This window comes from Lepidochelys olivacea (genome assembly GCF_965140295.1).
Source record: "Lepidochelys olivacea isolate rLepOli2 genome assembly, chromosome: 1".
Lineage (NCBI taxonomy): Eukaryota > Metazoa > Chordata > Testudines > Cheloniidae > Lepidochelys > Lepidochelys olivacea.
This window is the reverse complement of record NC_140411.1, coordinates 2,386,260-2,410,536: the sequence shown is the minus strand read 5'-3', so window position 1 is coordinate 2,410,536 and position 24,277 is coordinate 2,386,260. Positions and strand designations below refer to the sequence as shown.

Here is a 24,277-nt window from a genome sequence, read left to right as displayed (position 1 = left end):
AGCTTACTTTTACCAGCTTAGGTTAAAACTTCCCCAAGGTACAAACTATTTTACCCTTTGCCCTTGGACTTTCGCTGCCACCACCAAACATTTAACCGGTTACTGGGAAAGAGTTGTTTGGAAACGTCATTCCCCCCCAAATCCTCACCAAAACCTTGCACCCCCCTTCCTGGGGAAGGTTTGATAAAAATCCTCACCCATTTGTGTAGGTGACCATAGACCCAAACCCTTGGATTTTAAGAACAATGAAAAAGCATTCAGTTTCTTACAAGAAGAAGGTTAATAGAAGAAAAAGGAAAATGAATCACCTCTGTAAAATCAGGACAGTAAATACCTTACAGGGTAATTGGATTCAAAACATAGAGAATCCCTCTAGGCAAAACCTTAAGTTACAAAAAGACACAAAAACAGAAATATCCATTCCATTCAGAACAGCTTATTTTCTCAGCCATTTAAAGAAATCAGAATCTAACACATCTCTAGCTAGATTACTTACTAAGTTCTAAGACTCCATTCCTGTTCTGCCCCCAGCAAAAACATCACATAGACAGACCCAGACCCTTTGTTTCTCCCCCCTCCAGCTTTGAAACTATCTTGTCTCCTCATTGGTCATTTTGGTCAGGTGCCAGAGAGGTTATCCTAGCTTCTTAACCTTTTACAGGTGAAAAGGCCTTTCCTCTGGCCAGGAGGGATTTTTAAGGGGTTTACTCTTCCCTTTATATTTATGACAATATATATCTGGAAAATAAATAAATAGTGGACCTAATCACCGCTAAAAGTAACATGTTCTCACATCTTGTGGGAAGTCACTTACTGGTTGGTGTTAACATTTTAATGTTTATTCTTACTTTGCTACTACTTCTTTGGAGGGAGAGACCCCATCAGGACTCCTGGGATGTATCTCAGCTCTGGGAGGAGAGTGGGGTGTAGTGGGTTACAGAAGGGGAAGATACATCTGGGGTCTAAAGGAGAAGATCAGAATGTCACACTGGGTAAAACAATGGTCCATATAGCCCAGAAGCCTGTCTTCCAACAGTGCCCAGTGCCAGATGCTTCAGAGGGAATGAACAGAACATGGCAATCCCCATGTGATTCATGCTCTGTCACCCACTACCAGCTTCTGGCAAACAGCGGCTAGGGACAACAACCCTGCCCATCCTGGGCAATAGCCCTTGATGGACTTATCTAGTTCTTACTGGAACCAGGTCATAGTTTTGGCCTCACAACATCCTATGGCAGATAGTTCCACAGCTTGACTGTGAAGAAATACTTCCTTTTGTTTGTTTGAAACCTGCTGCCTATTCCTTTGATTGGATGACACTTAGTTCTTGTGTTATGTCAAGGAGTAAATAACATTTCCTCATTCAATATCACCATTGTTATATATTTGCAACAAATCTTGTAACAATAGGTCGTGTGAGGTGTGAATATAAAAGCTACAGTTTGCTGAATGTGATTTTCTTATTTGTATGCACGTCTCGTTTTTTTATTTGCAGTTACGAATATTGACTATGTGTTAAATAGTAGTAAATCCCACAAGGCAGTTTACATTCAGAGTGTCCAGCACAATGTGAATGGACTATTCAAGTGGATGGCCCAACAATGAACACAATGTGCCATGGAAGAAACTTATCCAAACCTGATGGATTTACCTGGGGAAATTCTGGCTAGAATATAGTTTATGGTCCCTGTTATGACTCACTGAAACGTGCAAGGACTACCTGCTTCTTCCCAGCACAGGGTGTTTATTCCTCAGGTGATCAGAGGAATAATAATGGTCGCACCTTCTGGACTCATCTGCTTTTAAAGGAGATTTGGGTTGTGAATTAGAGGAATGAGGTAAAATGGAACCCTATTTCCCACCATGTTTAAACACCTGTGTCTGTAGTTTATTCAGACTAGATGACTCTGTTTGCTCAAAATCATCAGAGAGAGAAGCCATCCTGTAACGACGCGAAGACTCACTGGCGCGGCGCCTCCTGCTGGTTGTCCAGGGAATTAGCTCAACTCCAGCTTCGGAGCGCCCCCTGCTGGCCAGTGTCTCACCTGCCTCAGGCCCCCGTGTCCCTCCCGGACCCTGGTGCCCCTTACCCTGGGGTTCTGCCCACTGCAGTACCCCCACACATTGGGTCTCCACTCCCCGGGGAAACCTGAACCCTCTACACCCACCTTGCCTCAGTGGTTACTGCCAGTTGTCATCCAGCCCCCACTCACTGGGGCTAACTGCAGTACGTAAAGGCCATTCATGATTGGCAAGGGGGTTGGACCAGATGCCTCTGCCTTTCCCCGCACTACACCTCTGCAGCCCCAGTACCTGCTTGGGGCTTTATCCAAGGCCTCAGCCTGGGGACTTGCCAAGCTAGGCCCTTCTCCCTCCAAGGCTGGAGAGAGAATCCTGCCTTCTGGCCCTGCAGCCTTTTTATAGGGCCCAGTCTGGCCCTCACTGGCTGCCACTCAGCCTTTTCTGATTGGCAACTCAGCCCCAGCCCTCGCCAAGGGCTGGCTTTTAACTTTGGCTGAGCCGGAGCAGGGTGACTGCTCCGATACACATCACATCCACAGTTTTCATCTTTTTGTCCCCTCGACACTGTTTCACATCATCTTTACATATGGTTAAGAAACGCTCCTGAGCCACGAGGTCCAACGTTCCTTCAAAGCTTGTAACACATTTGCCCCTTGCCGGCTTCACCATCAAATCTTTCATTTTGTGTTCAGTTTCCACATTACTCACACCAGCACCCCTCTTATGATTCCTTGTCGGGGATTAGCCATTGTCCTTCCCACTCTGGCTCAGAGGGAGCCCCCTCACCTCACTATTGCAACCACCCGGTTTTATTTGGCTGCCCTGCTGGCTGGATGATGCTGCTTGGGGGGCCCTGCTGGCCTGCCCTCTGGAGAGAAGCAAGGACCCCACAACCATTCCTGGATCCTTCCCTGGCTAGGCCTGGAGTGTTGTAAGCTTGCCACCCACACCATAGCTCTCCTGGGTTGGATAGTTTGTCTGCCCCACCCCATCTTCCAGAGCTTGTCCCTATGGTTTTCCTGCCCTGCTCCCACAGGTTTCTAGTTTGCCCCTCTTTTCCCCTTACCTTCCATTGCTCTCCCCATTGCTTGGACCCCTTGCTTCATGCACCCATGGCCCCTCCCTAAACACTTGTGTCCCTTTTCCATAGTGCCCCATTTCCTTGCCTCGGTCAGCCTCCCGACATCCCCTGTCATTGGGGGGGGGCACTCCCCTGCACCCATCCCAGCCAGGAGGACAGATTGGCCTTCACCAACTCCCTCCATTCCCCCTTCCAGAGGTGTTACCTCTTGCCCCTTTCCCAAATGATGGGAGAAACCGTGGGTGGGGTCTCAATCTGGGCAGTGGCTTGGTCACACCATCCCCTCCTCTTCTCTATCCCCTACCCCGGGCTGCTGCCCCTGCTCTCAACCTTGGGGCACTCATTAATTCATCCATCTGCCGCCAAGACCCTTGTGGTGATGACCTGTGCCAAGCAGCTGTGCCGTGAGCCCATGGGTATGCCCCCTTCAGAGGAGGGGTGGCCGCCTTCCCTCCCAGTTCAGAGCCCCATCACAGATGCCATCATAAAAATAGCCAGAGCTTCGCGAACCAGCTGTGCGGCGGCAAACCAGCTGAGCAGCGGGGGACAGCAGAGCAGCTCACAGAAGGAGTTTGCCTGGGAGTTCGCCTGGAGTGAGCCCAGTGAGGCTTACATCTTGCAAACTGCTTTGAGGAAGCTCATAGTAGGAAGGTGATATGGAAGGGGGGGTGGGGGTTCAGCTGTTGTGACCTGCACTGGATGTGCCATGTTTGTCTTTCTTCCACAGGACAGAAGCGACTTTGTCTGTACAAAGTGCAAGCTGGTCTCCATATTGGAAGAGAAGATTGAAGGTCTGGAGCAACAGATAACGACCCTGCGTTGCATACGAGAAACTGAGGATTTTCTGGACAAAACTCAGGATAGGCTTCTAGGGGCACAAAGCTCTAAAGATATAGAGCAGGTTGCACAGAGGAGGCAAGAGGCCAGTGAAGAAGCTTGGCAACATGTGACCTCCAGAAGAGGTAAGCGGAATGTCCGGGTTCCAGTAACACAGACACAGGTAACTAACCGCTTTCATGTTCTCTCCACAGGTACCATTGCGGAGAGTGGACCAGATGATATGTCTGGGGCGAGAAAGCAGAAGGAGACTCCGCTGGTTGGAAGGCATGAGATGCGATGTCCTGAGGTTGGGGGTTCCACGACCACCACTCCCAAGAGGAGAAGGCGGGTGGTGGTGGTCGGAGACTCTCTCCTCCGGGGGACTGAGTCATCTATCTGCCGCCCTGACCGGGAAAACCGAGAAGTCTGCTGCTTGCCAGGGGCTAAGATTCGCGATGTGACGGAGAGACTGCCGAGACTCATCAAGCCCTCGGATCGCTACCCCTTCCTGCTTCTCCACGTGGGCACCAATGATACTGCCAAGAATGACCTTGAGCGGATCACTGCGGACTACGAGGCTCTGGGAAGAAGGATAAAGGAGTTGGAGGCGCAAGTGGTGTTCTCGTCCATCCTCCCCGTGGAAGGAAAAGGCCTGGGTAGGGACCGTCGAATCGTGGAAGTCAACGAATGGCTACACAGGTGGTGTCGGAGAGAAGGCTTTGGATTCTTTGACCATGGGATGGTGTTCCATGAAGGAGGAGTGCTGGGCAGAGACGGGCTCCATCTTACGAAGGGAGGGAAGAGCATCTTTGCCAGCAGGCTGGCTAACCTAGTGAGGAGGGCTTTAAACTAGGTTCACCGGGGGAAGGAGACCAAAGCCCTGAGGTAAGTGGGAAAGTGGGATACCAGGAGGAAGCTCAGGCAGGAATGTCTGTGAGGGGAGGGCTCCTGCCTCATACTGAGAATGAGGGGCGATAAACAGGTTATCTCAAGTGCTTATATACAAATGCACAAAGCCTTGGAAACAAGCAGGGAGAACTGGAGGTCCTGGTGATGTCAAGGAACTATGACGTGATTGGAATAACAGAGACTTGGTGGGATAACTCACATGATTGGAGTACTGTCATGGATGGTTATAAACTGTTCGGGAAGGACAGGCAGGGCAGAGAAGGTGGGGGAGTAGCACTGTATGTAAGGGAGCAGTATGACTGCTCAGAGCTCCGGTACGAAACTGTAGAAAAACCTGAGTGTCTCTGGATTAAGTTTAGAAGTGTGACCAACAAGAGTGATGTAGAGGTGGGAGTCTGCTATAGACCACCGGACCAGGGGGATGAGGTAGATGAGGCTTTCTTCCGGCAGCTCACGGAAGCTACTAGATCGCATGCCCTGATTCTCATGTGTGACTTTAATTTTCCTGATATCTGCTGGGAGAGCAATACAGCGGTGCATAGACAATCCAGGAAGTTTTTGGAAAGCGTAGGGGACAATTTCCTGGTGCAAGTGCTAGAGGAGCCAACTAGGGGGGCGCTTTTCTTGACCTGCTGCTCACAAACCGGGTAGAATTAGTGGGGGAAGCAAAAGTGGATGGGAATCTGGGAGGCAGTGACCATGAGTTGGTTGAGTTCAGGATCCTGAGGCAGGGAAGAAAGGTAAGCAGCAGGATACGGACCCTGGACTTCAGGAAAGCAGACTTCGACTCCCTCAGGGAACGGATGGCCAGGATCCCCTGGGGGACTAACTTGAACGGGAAAGGAGTCCAGGAGAGCTGGCTGTATTTCAAGGAATCCCTGTTGAGGTTTCAGGGACAAACCATCCCGATGAGTCGAAAGAATAGTAAATATGGCAGGCGACCAGCTTGGCTTAATGGTGAAATCCTAGCAGATCTTAAACATAAAAAGGAAGCTTACAAGAAGTGTAAGGTTGGACATATGACCAGGGAAGAGTATAAAAATATTGCTCGGGCATGTAGGAATGATATCAGGAGGGCCAAATCACACCTGGAGCTGCAGCTAGCGAGAGATGTCAAGAGTAACAAGAAGGTTTTCTTCAGGTATGTTGGCAACAAGAAGAAAGCCAAGGAAAGTGTGGGCCCCTTACTGAATGAGGGAGGCAACCTAGTGACAGAGGATGTGGAAAAAGCTAATGTACTCAATGCTTTTTTTGCCTCTGTCTTCACTAACAAGGTCAGCTCCCAGACTGCTGCGCTGGGCATCACAAAATGGGGAAGAGATGGCCAGCCCTCTGTGGAGATAGAGGTGGTTAGGGACTATTTAGAAAAGCTGGACGTGCACAAGTCCATGGGGCTGGACGAGTTGCATCCGAGAATGCTGAAGGAATTGGCGGCTGTGATTGCAGAGCCATTGGCCATTATCTTTGAAAACTCGTGGCGAACCGGGGAAGTCCCGGATGACTGGAAAAAGGCTAATGTAGTGCCAATCTTTATAAAAGGGAAGAAGGAGGATCCTGGGAACTACAGGCCAATCAGCCTCACCTCAGTCCCTGGAAAAATCATGGAGCAGGTCCTCAAAGAATCAATCCTGAAGCACTTGCATGAGAGGAAAGTGATCAGGAACAGCCAGCATGGATTCACCAAGGGAAGGTCATGCCTGAGTAATCTAATCGCCTTTTATGATGAGATTACTGGTTCTGTGGATGAAGGGAAAGCAGTGGATGTATTCTTTCTTGACTTTAGCAAAGCTTTTGACATGGTCTCCCACAGTATTCTTGTCAGCAAGTTAAGGAAGTATGGGCTGGATGAATGCACTACAAGGTGGGTAGAAAGCTGGCTAGATTGTCGGGCTCAACGGGTAGTGATCAATGGCTCCATGTCTAGTTGGCAGCCGGTATCAAGTGGAGTGCCCCAAGGGTCGGTCCTGGGGCCGGTTTTGTTCAATATCTTCATAAATGATCTGGAGGATGGTGTGGATTGCACTCTCAGCAAATTTGCGGATGATACTAAACTGGGAGGAGTGGTAGATACGCTGGAGGGGAGGGATAGGATAGAGAGGGCCCTAGACAAATTGGAGGATTGGGCCAAAAGAAATCTGATGAGGTTCAATAAGGATAAGTGCAGGCTCCTGCACTTAGGACGGAAGAACCCAATGCACCGCTACAGACTATGGACCGAATGGCTAGGCAGCAGTTCTGCGGAAAAGGACCTAGGGGTGAGAGTGGACGAGAAGCTGGATATGAGTCAGCAGTGTGCCCTTGTTGCCAAGAAGGCCAATGGCATTTTGGGATGTATAAGTAGGGGCATAGCGAGCAGATCGAGGGACGTGATCGTTCCCCTCTATTCGACATTGGTGAGGCCTCATCTGGAGTACTGTGTCCAGTTTTGGGCCCCACACTTCAAGAAGGATGTGGATAAATTGGAGAGAGTCCAGCGAAGGGCAACAAAAATGATTAGGGGTCTAGAACACATGAGTTATGAGGAGAGGCTGAGGGAGCTGGGATTGTTTAGCCTGCAGAAGAGAAGAATGAGGGGGGATTTGATAGCTGCTTTCAAGTACCTGAAAGGGGGTTCCAAAGGGGATGGCTCTAGACTGTTCTCAGTGGTAGCAGATGACAGAACGAGGAGTAATGGTCTCAAGTTGCAGTGGGGGAGGTTTAGATTGGATATTAGGAAAAACTTTTTCACTAAGAGGGTGGTGAAACACTGGAATGCGTTACCTAGGGAGGTGGTAGAATCTCCTTCCTTAGAGGTTTTTAAGGTCAGGCTTGACAAAGCCCTGGCTGGGATGATTTAAGTGGGAATTGGTCCTGCTTCGAGCAGGGGGTTGGACTAGATGACCTTCAGGGGTCCCTTCCAACCCTGATATTCTATGAATCTATGATTCTATGTCCCACACCTTGGTTGTAGAGTTCCATGTGGTGTCTGGGCCCAGAGTCATTGAGGTCTCCCCTTCTGTTACCGTCCCCTCAGCTTCTGACCCAGTCAAGAGGTGTCACATCCCTTTGGCTTTGCTGCTGGGCTTCCCAGTCAAACTTCTGTCCCTGCTCCTAATCCTGTTCCTGGCCCCACCCCCGCTCCTGCCACTGATCCTGTCATCTCAAATATGCTTAGGCTTCATCAGGGGAAGCTCAAGCCACAAGTTGCGTAAAGCTCACCATCTCTACCATTAAACTGACCTAAGATTTCTATTCATGTCTGTATGTTTAATGATCTTTTACCTAGTACTCTCTCTCTTTAAATATATCTTAGTTTAGTTAATAAGAATTGTCTGTGAACGTACATTTGGGTAAGATCTGAAATATTTATTGCCCTGGGAAGTAATATGTGTGATCCTTTAGGATTGGTAGAAATTTTTATGTGATGAACAAGATTTTCAGTAATCCTCATCATATTTTACTTAGCTGTCTGGGAGGCAGCCCAAGGCTTGGTTTCTTTAAAGGATCTAGCAGTATCCATTTACTGCATGGCAGAGGGAGGCACTGGGTCATTAACTAGGGCTGCCTCCTACATATGGGCAGCCTCCTTGTCAGGCTGCATCAGCGGACTTCCCAGCCCGGAGCAGAGGGAGCCCAGCTGGTGTGGAGCTAGGAGGTGGAGATTGTGTCGGGACGTATCCCTGCGGTGAAGCCTGGAAGCTGTTGGAACTACTGTATCCCTTAAATAGTTAGCTCTGTTGGCCTCTCCCTCTGCTTTGCTAGTGACACATACCTGACCTTCCAGGCCCGTTATCATCCAACACAAGAGTAGATGATGCAACACACCCTACTGAGTTACCAGAGTGCTTTACCTAAGCCACTCATGGACCAGCAATGGAGGTCCCAGTCAATTTCCCAGCTCCACAGCTTGCACCCCTTCTGGAGTGTAAACCCTGAATTATACCATCTTGCCTTGCATAGCAATCTGGAAGGATGAAAGCTCATTAAAAAATCTGCTCCCGCACAGGATTGGGGGAACATATGCAACCCTCTTTGTTTACAGAGCTAAGATACACAAACACTTCACTCAAAACACACTGGTTAAGATAAAGCATAAGCCAGGTTTATTAACTGCAAAATAATAGGTTTTAAGTGATTATAAATGATAACAAACAGATCAAAGCATGTTACCTAGGAAATCAAACAAAGTCACAATTTAAGACTTGTACAAACTAGATAGGATTTGGATCAGCAATATCTCACACTTAATAATGACACAAACAGGCTTCTAGATTCATGAGATGCAGACTGCATCTGCTTTGCAGCCTAGGTTCCCATCCCTTGTTTCAAGTCCTTTGTCTTCAAGAGACTCTTTCAGGTATTGATTTGTTCGGAAGTGAAGACAAGTGATGATGTCACTCACCCTCTTTTATACTTTCTTTCAACTTGCTGGAAAGTCAATGCATGTGATGTGAGGGCTCCACCCCCATTGGCCAACCATTCTCCATTCTCTCCTTGCTATCTCTGGGAAGGCTTCCTTACACTGAGTTCCTGTGTTAGTGGGAAGTTCCACCACTGACTGAGCTGCATCCATTTTCAAGGGCATACACGTCTTACCATCCTCACAGAGAGTCTGCGAGATACCATTACCGTGCTTCATTGACAATAAACCTGGCCTGGTGCCTTTGTCAATTAATGGATCTTATGGTCACTGGGCGGTTCGCTCAATTTCTGCCATGCTAGTTGTCTGCGCAGGGCTGAGGTGGCACACAGAGGGAACACACATGCAGCCAAACATCTGTCAACATCTCACCACACCCCGGAGTCCTGACTTCCCTGTCATAACCATAGTTTCTCTTTCACATGAAGGAGGAAATGGCTTCCCGTTCTGGCAGAGGCTGTTCGTTGGATGGGATTAAGAGGAAACACTGGAAGGATACTGATCCTTCACCATCCTCTTAAATTGAATCCGAGGTTTTCAGAACTAGCTGCAGATTGTGAGCTCCCCACTCCTGGGAAGTGTGAATTCTGGGACTCCACTTCCACTCCCTCTCAGAAAGCTGCCAACAGATCACAGTCACTGCGGTTGATTTGGGGGAACAGACTCATAGAATCATAGAATAACAGAGTTGAAAGGGACCTCAGGAGGTCATCTAGTCCAACTCCTTGCTCAAAGCAGGACCACTCCCCAACTAAATCATCCCAGCTAGAGCAAGCCTGACCTTAAAAACTTCTATGGAAGGAGATTCCACCACCTCCCTAGGTAACCCATTACAATGTTTCACCACATTCCTAGTGAAAAAGTTTTTTCTAATATCCAACCTAAACCTCCCCCACTGCAACTTGGGACCATTGCTCCTTGTTCTGTCATCTGCTGGGGTGCGAACCAATGCACGACGGAGCACTGGGACAGGAGCCAGTTTGCCCCGTGACCCCTTCCCACAAAGCTTGGCGGCTGAAGGGGAAGGGGTGCTCTGCGGGAGCTGCCCAAGGTGCACCACTCCGAATGCCCTGCAAGTGCTGCAATTCTGGCCGTGCCATTGCGCTGGCCGCTGACAGTGTGAACACACAGCAGAGCGATCCCTGCAGCACCCTCCGGGGGGGGGGGATTAACTCCCATGTATTTAAATCTGCAAGTGTGGACATAGCCTAAGTCTGTTCCCTTGAAGTGACCACAGTGACCATGATGCGTTGGCAGGTTTCTCAGTGGGAGCGGAAGTGGAGTCCAGGAGTTCCCGCCTCAGGGAAGTGGGGATCTCACAAAATCCAGCTAGTTCTGAAAACCTCAGATTCACCTTGACAGGATGGCAATCGCTCGGATTCCCTCTTCCAGCCTTTTCTCTGCATCCCACCTGTCAAGGTTCCTTCCCCACTCTGAACTCTAGGGTACAGATGTGGGGACCTGCATGAAAACCTCCTGAGCTTACTTTTACCAGCTTAGGTTAAAACTTCCCCAAGGTACAAACTATTTTACCCTTGGACTTCCACTGCCACCTCCAAACTTTATCTGGGTTCCTGAGAAAACGGAGTTTGGACACGTCTTTCCCACCAAAATCATCCCAACCCTTGTATGTCACTTCCTGGGGAAGGTTTGGTAAAAATCCTCACCAATTTGCATAGGTGATCACAGACCCAAACCCTTGGATCTTAGAACAATGAAAAAGCAATCAGTTTCCTTACAAGAAGACTTTTAATAGAAGCAAAAAAAAAAAAAAATCACCTCTGTAAAATCAGGATGGTGAATACCTTACAGGGTAATTAGATTCAAAACATAGAGAATCCCTCTAGGGAAAACCTTAAGTTACAAAAAAAGACACACAGACAGAAATATTCATTCTATTCAGCACAGCTATTTTCTCAGCCATTTAAAGAAATCATAATCTAACACATCTCTAGCTAGATTACTTACTATGTTCTAAGACTCCATTCCTGTTCTGTCCCCAGCAAAAGCATCACACAGACAGCCCCAGACCCTTTGTTTTTCTCCCTCCTCCCAGTTTTTGAAAGTATCTTGTCTCCTCATTGGTCATTTTGGTCAGGTGCCAGCGAGGTTACCTTTAGCTTCTTAACTCTTTACAGGTGAGAGGATTTTTCCTCTGGCCAGGAGGGATTTTAAAGGGGTTTACCTTTCCCTTTATATTTATGACACCACCCAACAAACAGTCCCTGAAAGAGCAGGAGTCCATTTCCCTATTGGTATGGAGAGACTGTGGTTACAGCAGGGAAGTCAGGACTCCTGGATTCTGTCTGTCATCGTGTCTCTCATTCTCTGTGTGACCTTGGCCTGCTCATATCGCCCCGTGCCTCAGTTTACCTATGTGTATACTGGGGATGTTTTTATAATGACTTTCCTTTGCTAACTGTTTTGTAGAACCTTCAATGACAGGTGCGGCACAGTATGATGATAGTGAGGAGATTTATTGATCTCTTATCCCGTAGTGACAGTCCCATATGTCCATAGAAAGTGCTCATGTCTCCCCTCTGTCATCTTTCTCCAGATCTGTCTGTCTACTATCTACCCATCCATCCTTGGCATTTACAGGGTACCAGAGCTGAGGGACATCTAGCCATTATCCCTTATGTTCTTTCTCATCAACTATATTTTATAAATATACACAAATACACAAACAGCCAATTCCTCTCTGACTCTGCACAGAGTCCAGGAGTTCTCATCTCCCTTTGCGAAGGTTCCTTCATTACTGTTTACTCCTAAAGCTGGATAATTATCACAGAAGCGTAGACATGCTTGTCTACAGCCTGTTTACATTCAGATGTTCTCTTCTCCTCTAGAGGCTGAATGAATCCCACTAGGATTACACACAGCTATATTATAAACAGTGCACACCCCTGTGTCAGCTCTGAGCGTGGGATGCTGCTGCAGAAGATGGAGTGAGAGATTTGTAGGACACGGCTACCTGAGAGGGATTTGCAGGGAAGACACTTCCATTTCAGCAGTCACGGGCACCCATCTCTTGCTGAGGAGCTCACCTGCTCGACAAACCCAGTGCAATGTGAGTATGGAGGGATAGAAAGTACGTCTCCGGTTCTTGCCATTCCGCACAACCATGACACATCCCAGGGCCCTTGCCATAAGTGATGAGTTTGCCAAAGAATCACTGGACAAAATGTCACTCTTTTCTGTGCACCCCTGGTCATCCCGCCTGATGGACTACCGCCCCGAGGTGGTGCATTTAAGTGGCACAGTGAATCCTTCAGGATGAAAGATGTTAGTAGATGTGCAAGACAAGGCTAAACTCTGAGACCATAGCCCATACTTCACTCATTCCCCAGTGAGGCAAAACTCCCTTTAGAGCAAGTACTGAGAACAGATGTCCAGAGCCAGCTGTGTGCTACTCCACTTGCATTTCAGAACTCTGTCTGTTTTGTTTTGTTTTTTTGAAGCAAAGAAGAATTTTATTTGCATGACACTTTTTTTTTTGAAGCAGAAAATAATTTTATTTGTGTAACACTTACAAAGAATCACCAAAAAGGATAAAGCAAAACTATGCAACAAAACAAAAGCAAACACAAAGTATAACACAGCAGCCTTCAGGAGGGAGAAGTGTTCAGGCTAGCCTGGGCCCAAAGCGGGGGGGCTTCCTCGACACTCGTGGTCTTCCACCCCCCTGAGTTACCTGGTGGCCTAGAGTGGGGGGGCTTCCTCGACACTCATGGTCTTCCACCCCCTCGAGTTACCTAGTGCCACGCCCAGTGTCACCGATTATTCCTCTCCTGAGAGTGCCCGACAAGATGGGCACGGCTGCGGGGTGGGCGGTTTGGGGGTGGGGGGACCAAGGTGGAATACAGGCTGGCCCACCGGGGCTGCTCACCCTCCAAAGGTGGCAGGAGGTCCCGCCACTTTGTATCGGGGCAGGACACCAGGGTGAGGGTGTGAAGGGTGTGAAGCATGAGTGTGTATAGATGTTTCCTTGGCGCGGTTTGGAAGCTGACTGGCTGCAGTTCATGCAGCCGGCTCGCAGTGAAAGGGTAAGGGGTTTGTTGGGATCTACAGGCTAGTGGCCGAATTGAAAGGTCCAGCGGGCCTGGGGTAGAGGGTGGGCAGGGTGCGCCCTCGCGCAGGGCTCGGCTGAGATAAGCCCGAGCAGCGGGTATCAAAACGGCCTTCACCTCCTGAAGTATGTGCCGGGGGGTATGAGGTCTGGAGAGCCCCATGCACCGAGTGAGCGTCAGGGGATCCGGCCAGTCTCCCCGGTTGTAGTCCAGGAGGTCTCCGACTCTCATGACTTCTGCCAGGACCAACCTCTGGCGCACCGAGCGGGACTCCGCCACCTGCAGACGGAGCTGGGGGTTGTGTAGCAGCGTCTGCTGGAAAGCTTGGAGGTGCTAGGGCTCCTCACTAGAACAGTAATGAGAATTTTTCAACATGGGTAACACATACTTTCTCCGAGCTTCATTCGAGAAGTCGGCTGAACTGTTCTGCCTGAAACTTTCAAAAAACAATTCTGCTCGAAGCAGACACCCAGCATGGGAAATTTCAGTCCGAACACCTAAAATTTAGCAAACTTATAAGCAACTGAAAAAGAGGTTGTCTAATGGAAGGTGTCAGACAGACTTAGCTGTAGGTGATGCCACCAGCACCACCTACAATGGCTAATCCATTTGTCAATCCCATTCTTCTATGCTTTTTGGTCCAGTAATGTTGGTAGTGTTGGGAACACTGGGGCATGGCCACTAGGTAACTCGAGGGGATGGAAGACCACGAGTGTCGATGAAGCCCCCTCGCACTAGGCCCCTGTGTCCTTGCCCCCCCCCCCGCCTGGAGGCACACACAGCAGTTATGCTGAGAATCTGCAACAGTATGTTGCAGAGTCAGACTGCCTGAAACTAAGCAAGGCCAAACAGGGGAGATATGAAAGAACAATGCTGAATAAAGCAGCTTTATGTATAGTTTAACAAATGATACAGAGAATCAGGGAACTAGCTGGGAACTGGATTGGCTGGCTATATGGATACTTGGAGCAGCTTGCTATTGGATAAGTATGCTGGGAAAAAGGATGCATAAAAGCCTGTGTAACTTCCTGCTCTGTTGTGCAGGATTTGAGATTTTATTCTCCCTGTACCTTTTTGCAGCTGCAAATAAACTTTTCTGCTTCTCCACCCCGTTGTGATTATTGGGTGTAGCACACCGGGTAATGAACCACTCAAGCTGTTGTTCAGCCTCTCGGCACTGGGTGCCGGCAACAGTAGCAAGGAGTTCTACAGGCCAAATATGGATTATGTTAGAAATTTTCTTTTCTCAGTGTTATAGGTTCAGACTTTCAATTTAACTAAATGTTCCCTTGTTCATGTTATGACACACTGTAGTGGGGTAGACACCCGCTCCTGTCCTGAGGGGCTTAGAACAGCCCAGGAGGGGGCTGTGGCTGGGGCAAACAGCCCATGCTGAGCAGGGAAGTAGGCTCAGCTGGGGCCATGCCACAGTTAGGGCTCAGCTGGCCTTATAAGTAGGCAGTGAGCCAGGCGCTGACTGTCTCTCACTTTTGGAGAAGGAAGGACCTGGCTGCAGGGATTACCTAGGTTGAAGCAGGGCTAGGTAAAGGCCTAAGGATCTGGGGAGCTCTGGCCTGGAAAATCCCAGGCTGCGGCCTAGTAGAAGGCTAGGCAGGTACTGGGGTTGCAAAGGGGGCAGCCCACGGGTAGGCCGAGGCAGCAGGTCCACACCCCTCCTTGCCAGTGATGAGTGGCTTTTACACTGCAGTCTGCCCCTGATACAAGGGGCTAGTTGGTGACTGGCAGTAGCCTTACACTGAGGTGAGGTGGGGATAGGGGCTGTGGGTTCCCCCGGGTAGGGGGGACCCTGAGAGACAGTGGGTGTACTGCCAGGGGCAGCCATCCAAGGCGCACCGGGTCTGGAAGGGATGCGGGTCCAGTGATAGGGTGGATCACTGGCCTGCAGAGGGTGCTCCGGAGCCTGGTGAGCTAATTCCTGATGAAGACCAGCAGGAGGCGCTGCAGGGGTTAGTCCACACGCTTTTACACACACATTAAATATAAATGCCTGATTTACTTTCTTTATCAATAGATCCATAATGTTTAAAAACAGAGGGGACCATTTGATCATCCAGTCTGATCTCCTCCTGTAAAACACAGGCTCGTTAAATTTCATTCAGTTACCGCTGCATTGAGCCAAAAGACTTGTGTGTGACTAAGGCCTAGTCTATGTTACCTAGGGAGATGGTAGAATCTCTTTCCTTTAAGGTTTTTAAGATCAGGGTTGACAAAAGCCCTGGCTGTGATAATTTAGTTGGGGATTGGCCCTGCTTTGAGCAGGGGGTTGGACTAGATGACCTCCTGAGGTCCCTTCCAACCCTAATCTTCTATGATTTTACATGATAAAATGATAGAGCCATAGATTTATAAGGGAACACAAAGTACAGCTAGTCTAACCCCCTGACAAGATGCAGGATTTGGTTTGTATTAGTCATCTAAGACTGATGGCTATTCACACGTCTTTAGAAAACCTCCACAGAAGGAGCTTCCATGACTTCCCTGGGAGTCTGTTCCATTGGCCTCTTGTACTTACAGTTAGGAAGGTTTCCCTGAAATTTAATTTAAATCTGCTATGCTGAAATTTGAACCCATTGCCTCATGTCCTGCTCCTCTGTGGTAAGACAGAATAACTTTTCTCCACCTTTTTATGGCAGCCTTTCAAGTATTTGAAGACCACTATCATGTCCCCCATTAATCTACTGTTTCCAAATAAATATACTGGTGCCTTTGGCTTGCTCATACAGTTTGAATTCCATCCCTTGCATACAATTTGTTATTTGCCTATGGATCCTTTCCAGGTTCTCTACATCCTTTCACTATATTGTTGAGACAAATTGGACACATTATTCCAGTTTTCAGAGTAACAGCCGTGTTAGTCTGTATTCGCAAAAAGAAAAGGAGTACTTGTGGCACCTTAGAGACGAACCAATTTATTTGAGCATAAGCTTTCGTGAGCTACAGCATCTGATGAAGTGAGCTGTAGCTCACGAAAGCTCATGCTCAAATAAATTGGTTCGTCTCTAAGGTGCCACAAGTACTCCTTTTCATTATTCCAGTTGAGACCTAACCCACACCGAGTAGACGAATACTATCGCGTCCCATGATTTGCATGTTATACTTCTGCTAATATAACCAAAACTGTATTTGCCTATTTTTAAAAAACAAAAAAATCCACTCCCCAGAGCAATGTAGTTGTATTATAGAATCATACAACTGGCAGGACCAGCAACATCTATAACATCCCTGACAGGTGTTTGTCTAACCTGCTCTTAAAATTCTCCAGTGATGGAGATTCCACAAACTCTCTAGGCAATTTATTCCATTGCCTAACCACCCTGACAGTTAGGAAGTTTTTCCTAATGTTCAGCCTAAACCGCCCTTGCTGCAATTTAAGTCCATTGCTTCTTGACCTATCTTCAGAGGTTAAGGAGAACAATTTTTCTCCCTCCTTGCAACAACCTTTTAGGTATTTCAAAACTGTAATCATGTCCCTGCTCAGTCTTCTCTTTTTCAGACTAAACAAACCTAGTCCTTTCAGCCTTCCCTTTCCTCTCTTGTGTAAACTAGAGAGTCCCAGACATTTCTATGTGTTTGTATATGGCAGCCTCCACCATTCTCAGAGCCTTTCTGGGAAATCCCTTTTAGTTATGCTATATCCATAATAGAGACTGGGTGACTAAAACTGAACACATATCCAGACATCCCATATCTTAGTGATCGGAACACTGCTTTTGTTTTGTCCACTGCTGTGTATGAGCAGGTGCTTCTCTTGAGCTGCTATCTATGGCACTCAGGTCTTTTCCCCGAGGCATGTTCTAATTGGGATGTTTCTCCCAGCACATGTCTTGGCAAAGGTTTGGTGTTTTTTTCACTCTCAGATTTTGAGCAACTGGATGAATGGAGAACTCCCTACAGTATGGACTCCCTATCCTGTCTCTCTTTCCATTAAGGACCAATGATGGATAACCAGTATCCACACTTGTCTCCTGCTGGTGCCTCCTAAGGTTCCCCCAACACAAAGTGTAGGAATTATTAATTCAGGGAGCACCACAAAATATGGAATTGGATTTAGTACGCTCACTATTCATAGTTATTGTCTCTGAATAATGAAAATGTAATTTTTCAGTGTGTGAAGAGTGATCAGTCTCCTTCTCCCATGAGAACAGCCTCCACTTGTGCATGTAATGTCTCATATTGATGTTGTCTCTCCATTCAGGCATTTCTACTGCGACCCTCATCCGAGACCCTAGGAACACACAGAAAGTCAGGGGAACATACAGTGCATGCAGGAGACACCCTTATGCCACAGAGTTGGACACCTTCTCCCCTACTCCATGTCCGATTCCAACACAACTCACTTCACCAACCCCTCCACCTTCATCCTGCTGGGCATTCCTGGCCTGGAGGCAGCCCACGTCTGGATCTCCATCCCCTTCTGTGCTATGTACACCACAGCTGTGTTGGGGAACTTCACTATCCTCTTCATTGTGAAGACAGAGCAGAGCCTCCATGGGCCCATGTACTATTTCCTCTGCATGCTGGCCGTCACTGACCTGGTCATGTCCGCATCCACCCTGCCCAAAATGCTGAGCATCTTCTGGTTCAATTCCAGGGAGATCAATTTCAGTGCCTGCCTCACCCAGATGTACTTCATTCACTGCTTCTCAGAGATGGAATCTGGAATCCTTGTGGCCATGGCTTATGATCGCTACGTGGCCATTTGCCATCCTCTGAGATATTCCACAACCCTGACAAACTCTGTTGTGGCCAAGATAGGCCTGGCCGTGGTGCTGCGCAATGGCATACTCGCATTACCCTATCCCTTCCTTGTGAGGCGATGGCCATATTGCAGTACCAACATCATTCCCCACTCCTATTGTGTGCATATAGCCGTGGTGAAGCTGGCCTGTGCTGACATCCACATGAGTAGTTACTATGGTCTGTTTGATCTTTTCTCTGTCATCGGAATGGATGTATTTTTTATCGCCGTGTCCTATACTCAGATCCTCCGGGCCATCTTCCGCCTCCCCACAAAGGATGCCCGGCTCAAAACTTTTGGGACCTGCATCTCTCATCTTTGTGCCATCTTAGCTTTGTACATCCCAGATTTCTTCTCCTCTCTCACGCACCGGTTTGTCCACAACGTTCCACTGCATTCCCTCATTCTCATTACCAGTGTGTACCTGCTGGTGCCCCCCATGCTATACCCCATCATTTACGGATTGAGGACCAAACAGATCCGGGGAAGGCTGCTCCAGCTATTTACACGTAGAGAGACCTAAATATTTTCTCCTTGTGCTCTGGCTCTCATATTGAGCTCTGTGCAAAGCTGGCTGGTGCATGGTGCTGGGGCCTCTTCCCTGAATCACTTACTGGACAGACAAATTTTAAACCCTTTCCTGTCCTCAGTGTGCTGTATCAATATGATAAACTGGGGAGTCAGTCATGTGTACTACACTGGGTTGCCACCTTTCTAATTGCTGGTAGCTGGATCCCTGAAATTGCAATCATGCCACAACTCTTCTGTCAAGCCTTGACACTGCTGTGTGTCTTCTCCCCAAGGCCCTGCCCCATCACTTGCTCCTGTCTTTCCCTCCCCTTCTCACCTGTGACCCACTCATCTCTAAAATCAGTCTGTTCTCTCATCTTATGGCCAGTCCCTTAAGGGACACGGTTAGTGTTAACATTTTAATGTTTATTCTTACTTTGTTACAAACTCTGTGGAGAGAGATGCCAGGAGTCCTGATGGGGTCTCTGTATCTCAGCTCTGGGTGGGTGGTGGTGGTGGGGGGACGGACGTGGTATAGTGTGTTACAGCAGCAGGCAGATACATCTGGGGTCTACATAAGATCAGAATGGCCACACTGGGTAAAACAAATGGTCCATGAAGCCCAGTAGCCTGGTTTCTGACAGTGCCCAGTGTCAGGTGCTTCAGAGGGAATGAACAGAACATGGCAATCCTCATGTGATTGATATGTAGCAGCTTGGCAGAAGCCCCAAGCCCAGCCAGCCTCAGCTTCAGCTGGCAGGAGTTCAAGCCTCCAGCCCCAGTAGGAGCTGCTGGGGGAGGGTAAGGGTCCGGGCCACCCCAGCTGGAGCAGGAGAAGAAGCCCTCATCTCAGGATGTCCCAAACCCTAGCTGCAGGCCCAGAGCAGAGACAGGAGCTGCTGGGGAGCAGAGACAATGTCCTACTCATTTGTCATCTCCCTGTTCCACACCCCTGCTGCCCAGGGGTTGTCTCATTTCTGCTGTCCTTGAACGAACTTCGGGGCGTGTGGGTTTTTTTGTTGTTGTTTCCCCTCCCTGATGCTTTAGTGATTGCTCTCTTACTCCACCTCCTTTACCCTTTCCGGAGATAGACAGGCTGCTCAGTGCCACCGGTACAGTCCCCGCACCAGTGCTCTTCTCCCTCTTTGCCCATCTCCAGGGGCCATAGGGTCGTAACAGAAACCCAGCCAGAGGAGAGAATTACTCTACCCTGTCTCCCACTGTGTTGCTGGATGAGCTTGACCATTTTCTGATGGACAGCTGCCATTTCAAGGGTAAGGTGAAGCTCCCTGTCCAGGGTTGGGGAGACTTCCATTTAGTCTTCTTAGCAATGAGGGCTGTTTTGGAGGAGTGGAAGGGAACAGGGAGGCAGGACATCCTGGTCTACTTGTGGGCCCACAACTTCTGTGACAAGTTGTCATAAATATAAAGGGAAGGGTAAACCCCTTTAAAATCCCTCCTGGCCAGAGGAAAAATCCTCTCACCTGTAAAGGGTTAAGAAGCTAAAGGTAACCTCGCTGGCACCTGACCAAAATGACCAATGAGGAGACAAGATACTCTCAAAAGCTGGGAGGAGGGAGAGAAACAAAGGTTCTGGAGCTGTCTGTATGCTGCTTTTGCCAGGGACAGAACAGGAATGGAGTCTTAGAACTTAGTAAGTAATCTAGCTAGGTATGTGTTGGATTATGATTTCTTTAAATGGCTGAGAAAATAGCTGTGCTGAATAGAATGACTATTCCTGTCTGTGTGTCTTTTTTGTAATTTAAGGTTTTGCCTAGAGGGATTCTCTGTGTTTTAAATCTAATTACCCTATAAGGTATCTACCATCCTGATTTTACAGAGGTGATTCCTTTTTACTTCTATTAAAAATCTTGTAAGAAAACTGAATGCTTTTTCATGGTTCGAAGATCCAAGGGTTTGGGTCTGTGGTCACCTATGCAAATTGGTGAGGATTTTTACCAAACCTTCCCCAGAAAGTGGGGTGCAAGGTTTGGGAGGATTTGGGGAGGAAAGATGTGTCCAAACTACGTTTTTTCAGGAACCCAGATAAAGTTTGGTGGTGGCAATGGAAATTCCAAGGGCGAAGGGTAAAATAATTTGTACCTTGGGGAAGTTTTAACCTAAGCTGGTAAAAGTAAGCTTAGGTGGTTTTCATGCAGGTCCCCACATCTGTACCCTAGAGTTCAGGGTGGGGGAGGAAACTTTACACAAGCCTTTCGGGTTCATCAGCATTTGTTGTAAGGCTGGCTGGGGATCCTCCTCAGCTTTCAGAATGAAACCAACCACCTTTTCAACATTGAACACCAGAGGCTTTATGCTTGGTCACCACAGTTGCCAGGTGCTCTCCTTCCTTTGTGACATAAGGTACTTTAGGGTTTGCCTGAAGTAAACCCACATGGATCCAGCCACTGAGACTAGTTGGCAGCTGGAGTGAGGGGGCAGGGTATATTTCAGACACCTCAGTGCTCATTCGGCTGGGGTGGCCACCCTGTTCTCCCCTGACCTACAGCCTGAGATGCTGGGAGTTGCTGAGGTCATCCCAGGTCTCTGCTGCACCTCCAGCCCATGTGGAGGGGCTGACATTGAATTTGTTCCTGAATTTCTTCACCCCAAATGCAGACCCGGAGTGGCTGTGTTTCTATCAACAGGAGTCTGCCGTCCTCAGCACCTTGGATCCTCACTAGTGCCTGGTCCTGAGTGGGTATTTTAATACCATCTTTGAGAAACAGAACTGCTCAGGGATCGAGAGCAGCCAGGCTGCTGCAGACATCCTCAGAGAGATGGTCAGCCATCACTCCCTGGTGGGTGTCTAGCACAAGCAACACTTGGATGACAATTCCTCCTTTACCTATATCCAGGTGGAGGTCTATCAGTTGCACCACTCCTGGTTGGACTGCATGTATGTATTTTGTTTCGATCTTGCCCGGGCATTTGGCTGTCCCAGTTCTCGGCCCACCATTTTGGTGACCATGATGGCATCTTTCATCTCAAAGCTCACCTGGGGCTCTTCTCCCTTCAGATTCCCCTGCACATACTCCAGAAGGTGGGGGCCATCTTATTGCCTACTGCTCGGATTTTCCTTGAATGGGTGCTACAAGAGGGTGCTCCCCCTTGACCCCTCACCCCAGGACATCTGGAATTCTTTATTGGGCTCCTGTTCCATGAGTCCCCCCCCCTGACCCCCTCACTTGCATGACCCAAGCGGGCTGCACGCCTTGGAGCTGGTTCATTTCTGAATTCCTCCAAGGGAAGAACTTTACATGCTCATGCTCCACACACTTCACTTCCTCAGACGTCCTGATACCAAGTAGTGGGACATAGTACCACCTTTGATGGGTGAGAAACCCTGGTGGGCCAGAAAGTACTCCACCGTTGTCCCATGCCCACCAGGAATGTCGGTTAGTGGCTCCTTCATGGACCATGAGCACAGGGATGTACATGGCACAGTTCACCCCCATTCCAGATGCCTGCCCATTTTGCAGCATGAGGCAGGCACTGGCATACACCTATCTAGAATGTGCAAGGTTGCAGACCCTATTCCAACTCCTCCACAACTTCAACATATCCCCTTCCTTAGTCGTCTTTCCCAAGTTGAAAATACATCTTCTAATTAATCTCTCCTCATGTGGAAGATCTTCCATACCCATAATCATTCTTGTTTCCCTTTTCCATAACTCTCTCAATTCCTATATATCTCTTTGTGATGGGATGACCAGATCTGCAGGCAGCAGTTTAGGTGTGGGCATACCAAGGATATATAGAGAGGCACTATGATATTTTCAGTTTTATTATCTTTCCCTTTCTGATTCCCTGGTGCACATTGAATAGATGTTTTCAGAGAATTATCCATAATGACGCCAAGCTGCCTTTCTTGAGTGGCAACAGCTAATTTAGACCCCATCATTTTATATGCATAGTTGGGATTGTTTCCCAATAACCATTAATTTGTACACACGTCCTGGAGCATACTTTGTGCCTCCTGCAACTCCTGGCTTCTCCTGCATCTGGAATCTGTCTCTCTGCTGCAGCCACAGCCCTGCCACCGAAGAGTTCCCTTTGCCACCCTTGTGCCTCTCTCCTGCCCCAGCTTCTCCTGACTCATCCAGTCTCTCTGGTTTTGAATGGCTGAACAACACTTCCTCTCGCTGATCCCTCTTCTGGGGACGTTCCATTACTTCTATGCCCAAACCTCAGCAGAGAAGCTGGAAGAAACTGGTTTCATCTAGAATGCAGTTACTACCTTCTTCTGTCTGCCTGAGATCTTGTTAGGGCTGATAGTCTTTAAAGACCAGCTGATTTATAGACAGAGGCCTCCTCTCCAAACTCCTGCCTCTGAGCACAAGGTATATGAATAAAGAGTACAGGAGAAAACAAAAGATACAGACAGTTCATACAATCACACGTGTGTGAATAGTGTTAAATATCTCATCAATGTGCAATGGCAAGCAAAAAATCTAAGAGTGTTTGGAATCCTTAAGAAAGGATAGGTAATAAAACAAAAAATATCATATGCCTCTATATAAACCCCTGGTACATCCATGTATTGATTACTGTGTGAGGATTGGGTTGCCTCATCTCAAAAAAGATAGATTGGAATTGGAAAAGACACATAGAAAGGCAACAAATATTTAGGGGTATGGAATACCTTCCATATGAGGAGAGATTAAAAACTCTGACTTTTCAGCTTTGAAAAATGATGACGAAGGTTGGATAAGGGGTCTGTAAAACCATGCATGGTGTAGAAAAAAAAATGAATAAGGAAGTGTTGTTTAATCCTTCACATAACAGAAGAACTGGGGGTCACCCAATGAAATTAATAGGCAGCAGTTTTGAAACAAAAAAAAAATATTTCTTCAGTCAAACTGTGCAACTCTGGGCCAGAGGATGTTGTGAAGTCCAAGACTGTTTAGTACAGTTATACAAGGCACTGGTGAGACCTCACCTGGAATACTGTGTGCAGTTCTGGTCTCCCATGTTTAAGAAGGATGAATTCAAACTGGAACAGGTACATAGAAGGGCTACTAGGATGATCTGAGGAATGGAAAACTTGTCTTATGAAAGGAGATTCAAGGAGCTTGGTTTGTTTAGCCTAACTAAAAGAAGGTTGAGGGGAAATATGGTTGCTCTCTATAAATATATCAGAGGGATAAATACTGGAGAGGGAGAGGAATTATTTAAGCTCAGTACCAATGTGGACACAAGAACAAATGGATATAAACTGGTCACCAGGAAGTTTAGACTTGAAATTAGACGAAGGTTTCTAACCATCAGAGGAGTGAAGTTTTGGAACAGAGCCTTCCAAGGGAAACAGTGGGGGCAAAAGATCTATCTGGCTTCAAGATTAAACTCAATAAGTTTATGGAGGAGATGCTACGATGGGATAACATGATTTTGGTAATTAATTGATCTTTAAATATTCATGGTAAATAGGCCCAATGGCCTGTGATGGGATGTTAGATGGGGTGGGATCTGAGTTACCCAGGAAAGAATTTTCAGTAGTATCTGGCTGGTGAATCTTGCCCATATGCTCAGGGTTTAGCTGATATCCATATTTGGGGTCAGGAAGGAATTTTCTTCCAGGGCAGATTGGAAGAGGCCCTGGAGGTTTTTCGCCTTCCTCTGTAGCATGGGGCACTGGTCACTTGCTGGAGGATTCTCTGCTCCTGGAAGTCTTTAAACCATGATTTGAGGACTTCAATAGCTCAGA

At 47.9% G+C, this 24,277-nt stretch overlaps 1 protein-coding gene across 1 annotated transcript; it reads left to right on the top strand.

Moving 5' to 3' along the window:
* Positions 1 to 17,584: 17,584 nt before the first annotated feature.
* On the top strand, positions 17,585 to 18,583 carry LOC311514570 (olfactory receptor 52E4-like; the record flags this gene model as incomplete). Its single annotated transcript, XM_084617138.1, has 1 exon — positions 17,585 to 18,583. One exon carries the CDS (start codon positions 17,585 to 17,587, stop codon positions 18,581 to 18,583), a length of 999 nt encoding a protein of 332 aa, XP_084473264.1.
* Positions 18,584 to 24,277: the final 5,694 nt, after the last annotated feature.